This window comes from Mytilus californianus, unplaced genomic scaffold (assembly GCF_021869535.1).
Source record: "Mytilus californianus isolate M0D057914Y unplaced genomic scaffold, xbMytCali1.0.p SCAF_83, whole genome shotgun sequence".
Lineage (NCBI taxonomy): Eukaryota > Metazoa > Mollusca > Bivalvia > Mytilida > Mytilidae > Mytilus > Mytilus californianus.
The window spans coordinates 305,241-319,883 of record NW_026262738.1 but is presented as its reverse complement, the minus strand read 5'-3'; the positions used below and the strand labels follow the sequence as shown (position 1 = coordinate 319,883).

The following is a 14,643-nucleotide window of genomic DNA, read 5'->3' as shown; positions in this document are numbered from 1 at the left end:
AGAGACCAAATGACATAGAAGTTTACAACTATAGGTCACCGTACGGCCTTCAACGACGAACAAACCCCATGATGATTCCGCATAGTCATTATAAAAAGCCCGAAATGACAAATGTAAAACAATTCAAAAAAGAAAACTAAAGGCCTAATTTATGAAAAAAACAATGAATGAAAACAAATATGATATACAGCAACAAACGACAACCACTGAATTACAGAGGCTCCTGACTTGGGACAGGCGCATACAGAAAAGAGGGGGGGGGGGGGGGGGGTTAAACTAGATTGTTGGCGCCAAACCTAACCTGGGACAGTGGTGTAATAGTACAACATAAGAACCTCTTTATTTTAGCATATTTTGTTGTATAATTCCAATAATCAGAAAATAAAAGAGAAATTGAATTCAAATGTCATTTTTCATTTTTGTTTTTTTGTTATGATTTCTCAAAGAGAAAAACAAATGAATGCAAGAATACATGGACCATACAGACATAAATATCTATATGCCATCCTTAATAATTTTACAAAATTTGTAAATGACAATTAAACATGAATATTTAACAGTTAACTTTTCACTTGATGATTTGTTTTGACAGATGGCAGTAGATGCTGGTGGTCCACGGAAAGAATTTTTCAGATTAATGCTTCAAGAAATTAAGAAAAAGTATTTTGACAATGGATTTCGTGATTTGAGAGCCAATGTTTATGTGTCCATTGGAAAGTTATTTGGTAAGTGTTAGCTGAGGATGCATAATGTTTTGGTTTTAACAATTGGAGAGGGACATTATGTGTCCTCCTGGCCTTAGGATTGTCTTACTAGTACTGAATGACTCAAATATCATATTTATATGCATTTAAGTGCAACAGGTTTGCTATTGCCATTACTAGTCTGGTAGTCTGCCAACGTTGTGGACTCTTTGGAACCCAAGATGTAATGTGTACTTAAGTATTAATCGTTTCCTATATGCCATCAACTCACTAACTGTGGCATAAACCAATGTCAGCTTATAATACATAGACAATAATAGTGCATTGACTTAACATATCAACGATATGAGGATGAGGCTTAGAAACGGGGAAATGCGAGGCTCTGCCAAGCTTTTTCCATGTTTCGGGCCGAATCCTTATATCGTTGATATGTCAAGGCAATGCACAATTATTGTCTTTATACTGCAATCTAGAAAACACATTTTCAATTGTTGTTTAATGTGTTAATGTTATTTATTTGATTTAAATATTGGGAATGGACTAAAATATCAACAATATGCATAAACATAATGATTTATAGGTTGTGCAGTAGGATTTTGAAAATATATCCTGACCTGATAAGAGTTGAAAGTAAAGTAACCTTGCTTAAGACAGGATGAAAATGGAAATTCTGCAACATTAATGCAGGAAACAATTGTTTACAAAAGTTTTTAAAATTTTCATGCTGGCCGCGAAAAAAATAAGCATGCAAAGCAACAGATGAAAATGAATAGTCAACCTCCAAAATATCCTCTTGCCACCCTTGAAAAAAGGGTGCATTCATCCCCCTCTGATGATCACCTAGGGCAATGCTGGTTCTCATTTAAACCTTTCAGGTTAGCATCATGTTGTGTTGGTTTAAATTGCTATATAAATTCAAATAGACTTAACATTTGATAATGAGAGTGATTTGATAGCATATCTAATGGGTCAAAAAATGGAAAAGTATAAGGCTATTCTTTTGTATTAAATGTATAAGATTTTCAAAATGTTGCCAATTTCATTGCAGCCCTTAGCATTCTCCAAAACGGAAAGGTTCCCCAATTTATGGATACAGAAACCCTTGATAAAATTTTTGGCGATGAACCCTTGAATTTAGAGGAGAATAGATGCATATGCAGTTTAAAAGAAGGACTAGATACTCTTGGTATTGTCGAGGTAGGCATTGTAGTAAACCACCTACAAAACATAATGATGGAATCATACATTAAGATGGAAAAATGCAAATTGAAAAGAAGAAGGAACATTTAGCCAATTGCAGTATGCTTATTATGGTTAAAATGTTTGTCAAATTCTGTAGATCTATGTCAGTTCTCAGAGTTTGGCAGCTAATTTGTTGGTGTCCACTCCATTGATTATACTGTTGTCTTATTTGTCTGTCATTAAAATGTGTAGAACTATATTGTTAACCAGTAGCAAGGCTGCACATTATATTTCAAACCAATTTCCGTTTATAGCTCACCTGGCCCAAAGGGCCAAGTGAGTTGTTCTTGTCACTGAGCGTCCAGTGTCGTTGTTTTGTTAACAACAATCTTCTCTCTGAAACAACTGGGCCAAATTTAACCAAAATTTACCACAATCATCATTAGGGTATCTAGTTTAAAAAATGTGTCCCATAACCCAACCTGTTAACCAACATAGCTAAAAATAGAACATTGGGGTAAAATGCAAGTATTTTCTTTTATCTTGAAAATCACAATAAATAGAGAAAATCTGACAAGGCAGAAATGTTCAAAATGATGAGATCTACCTATTGTCCTTTTACATCAAAACTGTCAAACGACTTCTTGTAGGGTTTATTGCGCTTAAATGACAAATTTTACCAATTTTATTTTTATTTTTGCCAACTATCTTAAAAAAATCATAATAGAAAAGCAGCAAAAATTATCAGCAAGACAAGATATACAAGTAATTAAGACTCCCAAACGAAGTTTGGGAAGACTTATTGTTTTTGCTCAGTTCTTCTTATTATTATTCTTCTTCTTCTTCCTCTTCCTCTTCCGCCGCTTTTAAATTTGAACTTGTCCGCACCCGTTCTCCAAAACCGCTTGTCCGATTAACTTAGGGTTTCACAATATGTTAGACTAACATGTCTAGTGGTGCAATCAGGGTTTTGTTTGTGCATTGGGGTTTGTAAAGGGGTACTTTGAGGGGCAAAAAGAAAGGAGGGTTTTACTATAGAACCCTATGGGATTTTATTTTTTTAAATTTTCAAATGATTATAAATTAAAAACCATTTGTGATAGACACAATCTTTTTAATTGAAAATGTTCTAAATGATAAAGCAGATTAAATGAAACAAAAGGTTAGTCCTCAGGGGTTATCCCCACCCCCTGCCATTTGAAAAAGTTTTAATATCTTCTAAATGGTCAAGATCCCCACCCCTAAACCATATATATTCTGGTTTGTCATGATAAAGCACATCAAATGAAATACAGGGTTAGTCCCCAGGGGTCACCCCCACCCCCTGCTATTTAAGAAAGTTCTAATATCTTGTAAATGGTCAAGATCCCTACCCCTAAACCATATATATTCTGGTTAATCATGCAAAGATGGTTTGAATGATATACAGGGTTAGTCCCCAGGGGTCATCCCGACCCCCTGCCATTTGAGAAAGTTCTAATATCTTGTAAGTGGTAAAGATCCCCACCCCTAAACCATATATATTCTGGTTTGTCATGATAAAGCACATCAAATGAAATAAAGGGTAAGTCCCCAGGGGTCAACCCCACCCCTGCCATTTGAAAAAGTTCTAATATCTTGTAAGTTGTCGAGATCCCCATCCCTTAACCATATATATTCTTGTTTGTCATGATACAGTCCATCAAATGAAATAAAGGATTAGTCCCCAGGTGTCACCCCCACTCCCTGCCATTTGAGAAAGTTCTTATATCTTGTAAATGGTCGAGATCCCCATCCCTAAACCATATATATTCTGGTTAGTCATGATACAGCACATCAAATGAAATAAAGTATTAGTCCTTAGGGGTCACCCCCACCCCCTGCCGTTTGAGAAAGTTCTAATATCTTGTAAATGGTTGAGATCCCCTCCCCTAAACCATATATATTCCTGTTCGTCATGTCACAAAGATTCGAATGATATATAGGGTCAGTCCCCAGGGGTCCCCCCACCCCCTATGATCTTACATCTTGTAAATGGTTGAGATCCCCACCCCTAAACCCTATATATTCCTATTTTTCATGTCAAGAAGATTTGAATGATATATAGGGTCAGTCCCCAGGGATCACCCCCACCCCCTGCCATTTGATAAGTTCTAATATCTTGTAAATGGTTGAGATCCCCGCCCCTAAACCATATATATTCCTCTTCGTCATGTCACAAAGATTGAAAGACATATAGGATCAGTCCCCAGGGGTCCCCCCACCCCCAATGATCTAATATCTTGTAAATGGTCGAGATCCCCACCCCTAAACCATATGTAGTCCTATTCTTCATGTCAAGAAGATTTGAATGATATACAGGGTCAGTCCCCAGGCATCACTAATGCATATAACTATACAGAACCAAACCAATTTTCACTGGACTATGTGATGTCAGGCGACACTGGGAATGACGAAATATGGGAGCTTCGTTTGGGAGACTTCGTAACAGCATCCTGTTACAATCATTTCTTGTTCAATAAGGTTGAAATCGTCAGAGGACTCTTAATTGGAGTTATTGCCCTTAAATGACAATTTTTATCATTTTTTTGCGTTTTTGTCTAATATCTGAAAAAGTATAATAGATCATAGATAGAAACTTTAAATAGCAAAATGATCAGCAAGACAAGATCTACAAATAAGTATATGGTTCGAAATTTTTTACTCCTAATTAGACTTATCGCTCTTTAATTACGATTTTTAACCATTTTTAGCGTTTTGCCTCTTATCTTGCAATTGAATTATTATAGATATAGCCACTGTAAATAACAAAAATGATCAGCAAGACATTAGATCTACAAATAAGTCAAAGTTTGCTGAAATCGTTAGTAGATAGATATAAGAAGATGTGGTATGAGTGCCACTCTTTATAGGTGTGATTGCCCTTAAATGACAATTTATACCCTTTTTTTGTGTTTTGGGCAAACACTGAAGAAGATAGAGAAAATCTGTAAACAGAAAAAATTGATCAGCAATACAAGATAAAAAAAAGAGATTTTTGTCATGAATTCTATATTTAAGTCCACAATCTTTGAGAGTATCCATTGTTGAAGATACTCTTAGACCTACTGTGAGGACTGTGAAGGAAATCAAAATACAAAATCGTTACTTCAATGCATTCCTTTGAGAATTGGGTTACATGTTCAAATACTTGAAGAGTTTGGTTTCTGATCGACTTTATTTTCAGTTCAGAATCTTGAGATTAGTCCTGTAGGGGTCAAAATCAAAATTGACAAAAAATTTTATCCAAATTGGATCACAGTACTGTACCAAATGCAAAGGACAATTGTTAATCTGCATTGCTGTTATTTGCCAAGAGGTTCATTGTGGTAGAAATTTTAGCCATACAGATTGTTAATTTCTTTTTTTTGCTTACAACACCTTATAAATTTCATGCATCGAAAGCGTTTTTTCTGGATTTACCTTCATCAGGAATGCTCAAACCAAGGATGTATAAGACCTGAAACAGTTGAAGACCTATATAACCAAAAAGGACACTAAAAAAATAGCCAAATCCATCTAAGGTCAACTTTGCCTGAGGGAGTTGATACCTTAGTTTCTTATAATTTTAAAATTTATTAACGGACAATTTAAAAAATGTAGAATTTATTAAAGTGAACTGATTATAAGTGTTTCTCTCCAGTTATTGCAGTTTATTAAAAATTCTGACCTAATTTAATTGCAATTTGTTTTATCATGTCAGAAATATAAACCAACTGCAAAATCAAGTCATCAAAGTGCAAAGTGTTAAAATAAAGCAAACCTACAATCCTACAAGACTTGAATTCTGTTACAATCTTTTCTGATTTCCACAATGATTGAAAAAGTTAGGTTGATTGATTGAAAGGAATTTTCTCTCTGCACATAATCTCTTTCCCCCTCTTGCATTTTTGGCTTACAACATCATACATATTCCGTTGACAATATTTTTTTTATGCAGGCTGTTAGAAATTTGCCAACATTGAGACATATCTTCAGCAACAATTCACCAAGGCTAACCGTTAAAAAGCTCATTCAATTGCTGAAGCCAGAATTTAGTGAAAGAGGTTCAAATAGATTAACACTGGAGAAGAATGTGTATTCATCTTTCATGAGATACATCAGGGAAGTTTCAGGTATGTGGTTTAGTGGTAAAATAGTAGCAAATATTTATATGTCCTTGTAAGCTTGTCTGAGCCAATGGGCCATGGGAATCATTGCCATCATTTTTTCCATTGACTATGTAAACTTTGAATTACTGTGCTTATTCAGTAGGCTTTGCCCTATCACAATACCAATTTCTATTTTTTTTCCAAATCGCAGTTTGAAGCACCTCTACACACTGATCAACTGGTGAAACATTTTAGCTCATTGCTTCAGTGTAAGGTTGTTAGTAGCAGAAAAAAAATAATGCTTACCATCCACATCCAACTAAATAATGTCTAGCTGTGTCAACATTAAAATAAAAGTATCATCTACATTGTACTTTATTATAAGCAACACTGGTTTAAAAAGGTTTGAATTGGATATGAAAACTTCTATCTCATTGACATTTTATAAGTTATTAGTTCAATGTTTTATTTGTAAATAATTCATTGCTTTGTTTTCAAGACTAACAAAAAGTTATTGTGTAATTTTGATTTGGATATTTTTCTATAGCTAGTACTAATCTGCTAATATTAAACTAAAGGGAAATAATTCACATTATTTATAATCAGCAAAATCTTTATGTTCTGTCAACTATCAAACCAGATTTATTTTTGAAATATAAAAAAATATGTATATATACTGAATACACTATTTTTTATTCAGTATTTAGTATTGATACATATATTTTTTTCAAATTTCGTACCTGTGCTATCAATGGGGGTCTCATGGGAAGGGGGGGGGAGGGGGGGTTCTGATCCTGAATCCCGCTTACTGTTTTGTCAGATTCCCGTATCCCGCTTACACTATGCACGTAACCAATTCTCATTTTTTTTTTTAATTTTCCTTGTCCCGCTACACTTCATTTCCTTTTCACGGAACAATAGTTTGACTTTCATGTGTCACGCTTACAAAAAATCGGCAATCCCGCGTCACGCTTAGACCCCAATGAGACCCACATCAACTTTCATATTAACATTTTAAAATTCATTTGTTTTCAAAATTACTTCCGTTATTATTAATATATTATCTGATGTGTAAATTTATTTGTTAAATGCGTGAAGTTTTGTTGAAAACAGAATATTAAAGGGTCATAATCAGAAAAATCAGCAAAGAGTTGTATATATCATATAGATTCTTCTGTAAATTATCATACACTGACTGAATATAAATTATTTCCCTTTAATGTCAGCAGAATCAGTAGTTGCTATGGGAAAAAATATCCAAAATAAAAATACAGTATAGCCTTCAACAATGAGCTAAACCTATACCCTATAGTAAACTATGGAAGGCCCCAAAAATGACAAAACAGGAAAAAATTCATTCAAAAAACGGCTTGATTTATGACAAAAAAAAAATGAAAAAACAATTATATATGACAGACAACAACCGATGACAACCAATAAATTGTAGGCCTCTGACTTGGGACAGGCACATATAGAATGTTCGTAAAGGCTCAACCCTCCTTTAAAATGGGAGTTGGTGAAACAGCACAACATAATTACAAACTGTAAAAATCAGTTGAAAACGGCTGAATTTTTAACTTGTGACAGATCAGAATGATACACAAAAAAAATCCCCAAAAAACATTTAAGTCAAAAGACACAGAGTACAATCTAGTCTAGATTACTCGCAGTTACTGAAAACTAGTTCAAAGCTAATAACAACTAATAAAAAAATTATGCAAAGTATCAATATGTACACATCCAATGGATGTAGTGTACAGATGTCATAAACAGTCTGAGGAAAGCATGACTTTGGACCATGTCAAATTACAAGTACATAATATGACAGTACACATTATGTATAGAACCATACATTTTTCATAAATGCATATAAGAAATAATAGTTTAGTTATGTTTTAATTTATCAAAAACAATATACAAAAATCTTACTAAGGTGTGAAATTGATATCCTTGAAGACAAAGTGTATTCAAATGCAAAACATTTTAGTGTGTCAATTTTTGTTTACTTTCAAATGAAATGAAAATAAAAAAATATAATAGTGAAATATTACACTTTTATTTTCCAGCTGGACGGAGAGGAACCTTAAATCTAGAGAGTATTTTAGAATTTGTCACAGGAAATGACCAAGAACCTCTCCTTGGTTTCGAAATTGAACCATCAATTTTATTTACCGAATGCACAGAGTCCTTTCTACCTATGGCAAACACATGCATCTGTAGAATGACCCTTCCCAGAGGAACACAATTCGTCACTCTACCAGAAGATTTATCACTATTTGAAATTTACGACTTATCCTTCTCAAATAATTACTATGGACTAAAATGATGTTGTATTTGTTTTATTAATACAGAGCTTTACCTATCTTTTTGCTTCAACACATGAATCTATTTCTCAAAATTTGTGTGCAATTAGGACAATTTTTACAGAAAAAAAATATGCACCCCAACATATTATGCAAAACTACCATGTAAAATTTCATTGGCATCCTCAGCATACTTTTGGGAGATTTAAGTTTTACAAACATGTTTTACAAAATTGTTTGACAGATAGATACAACTATCCACATCCTGGATGAGACGCCTTAATTAATAATTCTTGCAACATAACTGCATTCAATAAAATTTGGTTCCTTTGCACTTGATTCACATTGGTGTTGTAGCAAGTGATGGTTAATATTACCAAATTAAAAATAGTATTAATGAACTACACAGCCATGCATGTACTTTATATCTTATAAAGCTCAGTTGCCTCTTTAAGGTTACAAGGTTACCAGTGATGACAATAGCACACAAATAAAGCAATAATTGCAATATTAATAAAACAATCCATAGTTATTTTGCATTAAATACATGTAGATGTGCATGTAAGTTTGGGGGAATGTTGGCTTTCTTTAAAATCACAAGTTTTGAGAAATTGATTTTGTAAACATAAAAAATCCAAAAGTATGGGTACATATAAGAGGCCAGTTAAAAAAAAAAATCCGCAGTTGTTTAACGTAATATGTAGATCTGCATATTGTTATTATTTTTTTTGTGAGAAATTGACCAATTAATTTTTGGAATTGGTCATTTTTATTATTTAATCACAAATCTTGAAAAAAAAAATTTAATGCAAAAACTACAAAATGATGGCTTCGACACAGATGGAACTTTGCAAAGTTGTTGCGCTAAATATGTCAATATGCAAACTATTTTTTGTATCAAATCACTAATTTTAGAAACAACATTTTTTTGTTAGGATTTCAATGAAAACGGATGTATTGGTATAATATGCTTCACTATACTCTAGATTGATTCAAGATGTCAAAATTATTTCTTTAAGAATGATATGGGGAAGGGGGGACACAAAAAAGTAAAAAAAATCTCTTTTCTTGAGAAACATCTTTTTGTGCTAGTATTTCAAGGAAAATGATTATATGTGTATAATAACTATTCCAAATGATTCACATTGACAACAAAATAATTTTTGGTGAAATCTAAGACAAATGGTGCTTTCACTTATTTTTTTTTCAAATCAATAATTTGAAGAGTTTTGGGGTAAAAATTTAAAAAAGTATTTTTTTATGTTATCATTTTACCAAAATCGAAGTATAGGTATTTCAAATTTATTGCCAGCAGGAAAAACTTTTTTTTTAAATTGTAAAAAAATGGAAATGAAAACCGTTTTTGTTCAAGAAACTAAAATTTTGGAAAACATATTTTTTACTAAGTCTAGGATTTAAAAAAAAAATGGAAATATAGGTTTAATATACCATTCCAAATTGATTCCTTATGTCAAAAATTATGTCAACCACCAATGTCTGCCATAAAACATCTTGAAAAAATAGTCCACTCAGTTTTAATGAAACTTGAAATAGCTGTCAAAAAACATGTCCTGAATTTGTTTCTGTTGGTAAAATTTACTTGAAGAAAATTTAAACCCTACTAAATGATATTGCTTTGTTTGTATCAGAATTAAGTTTGTTTCTGTTCCTCACATACAAATGTTCAAGCAGTGTCTTTACTAAAATCCATTTTTTCCAGCTTAATTACATATTCAGTTTGGAAATTAGTTCCATAACTATTTTCACTAAATATTTTTGATATACACATGTACTTATACATGAATGTTGCCAGGGGATTACATATTATTATTGTTGTGGGTGATGATTCATGTGTACTTTTCTTATTTTTATTTCAAATATTGTGTGGCTTGTCGTTTTTCAATTCGGCATGCATTTTCCAGGAAGGAAAAGACAATTTTTGTCATAATCTGTATTCACGGGTTACTTTATTTTGAAAAAGGGATTTTTTGTGTTGGATTTTGTTAATGATTAAGTGGTAAATTGACAAATGTAATTTAATGTATAATTTTGTTTCACTTTTAAACAAAACTGTTTGCATAGTTCAACAGAGTATTCTGTTAAAACAAAATATATGTTGCCCAAATAATGTGTACGGTGTTACAATGTAATGTTTGAAGTACTGGACATTGTTTTTTTTATGGTTTGAATTGGGACATTTTTATGAAATAATTTTCTCTTTTGATATATGGCATTTGGAATATAAGCTAATATACAGAAATATAGAAATGCTAGATACCGAGTCACAATTTAAGTTGACTGATATACCAGTGTCTTCCAAATGAAAGAAATTGGAAAATATAGACTGATAGAAATATTGTTTTGATATATGGAGATGTACCACGACCTGAAAAAGTGGTCAGCAACTGCTTGAAAAAAAAACACACTGGTCAAAAGTGCATGTGACTTAACGTGTGTTTAAAAGTTGTTCATCTTTTGATAGTATTAATACCCCCGCCTTGATAGGGGATGCTATATATAGTTGCACATGTCCTTCTACCCTGTCCGTTTAGCTGTCCGTCTTAATTTGTCCATCACAAGAATTGTTTCAGGATAATAATTCAAGTATCACTTGACAAAATCTTTGAAAATTTTAACACAAAATATTAAACCATAAAATACAGTTCAATTTCGATTTTAATGGTTTTGGCATTTATCGTTCAAGACTTATACTCCTTATTGGTAGTTACCTATTGGTAGTTACCTAAATAATTAGATGTGTTTTTGTGCTTTCCTAATAATTGCTATACAGCTTCACCAAATCTTTGGAAATTATAACACAATGTCATGGACCATAACATACAGGTTAACTTGATTTTGACATTTTTGATGAATAACTGTTCATAAGTTATGCACCTGAACTGAACCGTATTTTCCTTTCATGGTATCCTTATAATTACAGTACCGGGTATAACTTTGTCAAATCTTTGAAAATTTGAATACCAGTATTTGTAGTTTATAATGACATATATAGGTCCTACAAAGATACATGTATATAAAATTATATAAACAGATAAAATTGTTGCTGTACATGTAATATGATATGGGTCTGATGTAATTGTTATCTGTACATGCACTTGAGAAGTTTGTGGCCTTGAAGCATCTAACAAAATAAAATGTAATCAGGATTGCAACGTTGCTTTACATTGAAATTATTTATTTCAAGATATTCCGAAAAAACTCATGACATTCCATTCTACCGTCATAACAAACTCTGAGCAGGAGTATCTGTGATCCAAATATCACTTAAATCTAGCTGTTACAAAATGTAACATATAGGTTAATGATTTAACGATGTGTCATCAAATATCGTTACTACTACTTAGCATCTTATTAAGCAAAATATCAAGGTTTTTTTTTTTTTATAACTAAGGGGTGTTATTATTTTTTTTTTGCCATTTGAATATTCAAACAAGACCGAAGACAAATTTTCGTATATGAAAAATTTGATTGCAGTTTGCAAATTGCAGCAGAAAAAAATTTGTGAAATTCTCCTTATTTTAGTAATGGTAGTCAGTGGTTACAGTCACCAACCACAGAATCTGGAGTGTACACAGTATTAATGTCCATAAAAATTTGATGACAAATGTGCATAATAAAACCTTTGCTAGTTTGTTTCTGCTTCTTACTAACATATTTCATTCATTGCAAGTAAAAAGCCGTTGTGGTGGTCAGTCTTTTTTTTTGAAAGGGGTTATAAACATATCATCTATTGAAATACTGGAACGTTGTACTAGCTTTTTCTAGAAAGTATCTATCAGAAATACCAGAATAAAGATTATATGCATCAAAATTATCAAGTTCATTTCTCCTTAAATACGGTTCTTGCACCTGTACAGGAAGTTTTATCATAATCTAGCACTAATGGTATAGTTTTATTGTTGATATTTACCCCATATGTGCCAAGTGTTAGATTAGTTTTATTGATATTAAAGAAATTTCTTGGTATTCCTAAACGGAAGATTTTATACACACAGAAGAAGAAGTATACTTAACAACAAAATTATTTTCATTTACCTGTGTATAATATGACGCAGGTTTCTTCAAAAGTGATGATTTTCTAAAAATTGTTTGACATTTCACAGTGATATCATACTTTAACTTTGTTTAAACCTGTTTATTTATTTTTGACTTTAATTATTTATCCCTTATAATTTTTATTAACTGTGTATTTGCATTCAGGTGTCTAAGGTCAAATTTATTCGTTCATTGTGTGTTAATTTACGTTTTTTGATTGAGTTAAGCCTTCCAATTGATATTTTATAGTGTGTCTTTCTATGTTGTTATGTTATACAATTGTTTCAGAAAAGGGAGAAGGTTTGGTACCATTAAAACGTTTAATCCCGCTGCAAATGTTTGCACCTGTCCTAAGTCAGGAATCTGATGTACAGTAGTTGTCGTCTGTTTATGTAGTTCATACGTGTTTCTCTCGTTTCTCGTTTTTATATAGATTAGACCGTTGGTTTTCCCGTTTGAATGGTTATAAACTAGTAATTTTTGGGGCCCTTTATAGCTTGCTGTTCGGTGTGAGCCAATGCTCCGTGTTAAAGGCCATACCTTGACCTATAATGGTTTACTTTTATAAATTGTAACTTGGATGGAGAGTTGTCTCATTGGCACTCATACCACATCTTCCTATATCTATTTCATTGATGTTTTGTTGAAGAAATTTTATAAGACTTCTTTTGATATACAGTAGTTAATGTCTTTGTAACGTTCATGACGTTTTGTTTAGCATTGATTGATTGATTTGTGTTTAACGCCACTTTCAGCCTTTAATTGTACTATCTCATGGCGGTCAGTTTTCATTGGTGGAGGAAGCCGGAGTGCGCGGTGAGAACCACCGACCTTTGGTAGGAAAACTGACAATCCTAGTCAATTAAGATTGGAGTCTAACACACCTGCCACGTGCCAGAATCGAACTCACAACCACAGGTTAGTTATACCTCGAGTTTTCGACTACTTAGACCACTCAGACACCAAGGCCCATTTTGTATTGCAGATAAATGGTGTATTTATAAGTTATTAATGTTTGCTTATCAATAAAAATTTAGTTACCATGACAGTCATATATAATGATCATTGGTATCGTCATCATTTTTGACTGTTCCAGAAGACCGTTTTATGTATTACTTATACACAATGCGTATTACCACAAAACACGGATCAAGTTCGAATTTTAGTTTACTCCAGGCAAACTGGTTTTGAAAAGTCGGCTGGAAATTTCTGAGATTTATTTTTAGACAAGACAAAGTTTGTTTCATATTGACTGTTGTGCAAGTTTTTTTATTTTGTGTGATTTTTTTATTGCGTGTTCGTTTGTACAGGGACTTTCACAGGCACTTGTCTCAGAAAAAAAATGTACGTTATACCTATATGATAAAAAATCCCTGGTTTGTATATCGATCTTAATATTTTAATCCACTGACCGAGCTTAAAAGGCGAAGGATGGAGATCTCAGAAAAACGTTGAATATTGCCACATACTTTTTGTCATATGTTTAGTTTTGTTATTTGGAGTAATCGGTGTAACTTGTTTGCAGACTTTGATACCAGCTAGGGGCGGATCCAGGATTTTAGTTTAGGGGGTGCAAACTTAAATTGTTTTGAGGTAAAATTATCGAAATATTCTTTATTCAGCTGAGGACAACCCATGCTTTGCAAATTTAAGGGGGTGGCGCACGCTCGCCACGCCCCGCCTGAATCCGCCCCTGGATATAGTTTCTGTTTCAAGGAAAAGGTTCACGTTTGGCTAAATATGGCATTGAATTCAAGTTTTATCATATGTCAAACAGTCCACGATTTGATTATAAAATGGTGTATTTGAAAGGCCTAATTTATTTGTCGATATTTCGTAGCGAGTACAAATACATTTTATGTTTTTTTTTTACACTGTATGAATATTGTTTTTATTCTGCAATTCAACATTGAGCTTAGACGTAAATTTTTTTTTTTTTTTAATATCAATCGTTGAATTTGTATTTGAATGAAATCGACCTGACTTTAACGCGGAACCCCAAATTGAACTGTGATGTAAACAATAATTTGAACATAACCGTACGCTCGCAACAAAAGCAGGATACCAGGAGACTATAAACGTCTAGTATACGTTTAGCGCTTAGTTTTATCTGTAAACATGTATTTGTATAGTAGAAACGTCGATTGCAGGATAAAATAAATTCTCTTCATAAGAGTACATTACCGGCTCCAAATTCAGCACATTTTGGAGATGCTGTCAAAATACTATAATTTTGTGTTTTTTGCGGATCTGAAAGCTGATAGGAAACCTTGGCCTCAACCTACGATA

General features: G+C 32.7%; 1 protein-coding gene across 1 annotated transcript; it reads left to right on the top strand.

Moving 5' to 3' along the window:
• Window positions 1–596: 596 nt before the first annotated feature.
• Window positions 597–8,343, top strand: LOC127713874 (uncharacterized). Its single transcript, XM_052219840.1, has 4 exons — window positions 597–725; window positions 1,753–1,901; window positions 5,845–6,019; window positions 8,062–8,343. Exons 1-4 carry the CDS (start codon window positions 638–640, stop codon window positions 8,319–8,321), a joined length of 672 nt encoding a protein of 223 aa, XP_052075800.1. The 5' UTR covers window positions 597–637; the 3' UTR covers window positions 8,322–8,343.
• The last annotated feature ends 6,300 nt before the right edge of the window (window positions 8,344–14,643 follow it).

Excerpts from the sequence above, each read along its gene's own strand:
- LOC127713874 (XM_052219840.1), top strand. The coding sequence starts at position 638 with ATGCTTCAAGAAATTAAGAAAAAGTATTTTGACAATGGATTTCGTGAT. Across the intron at positions 726-1,752 it reads GTCCATTGGAAAGTTATTTG|CCCTTAGCATTCTCCAAAAC; the intron begins GTAAGTGTTAGC and ends ATTTCATTGCAG. Across the intron at positions 6,020-8,061 it reads ATACATCAGGGAAGTTTCAG|CTGGACGGAGAGGAACCTTA; the intron begins GTATGTGGTTTA and ends TTTATTTTCCAG.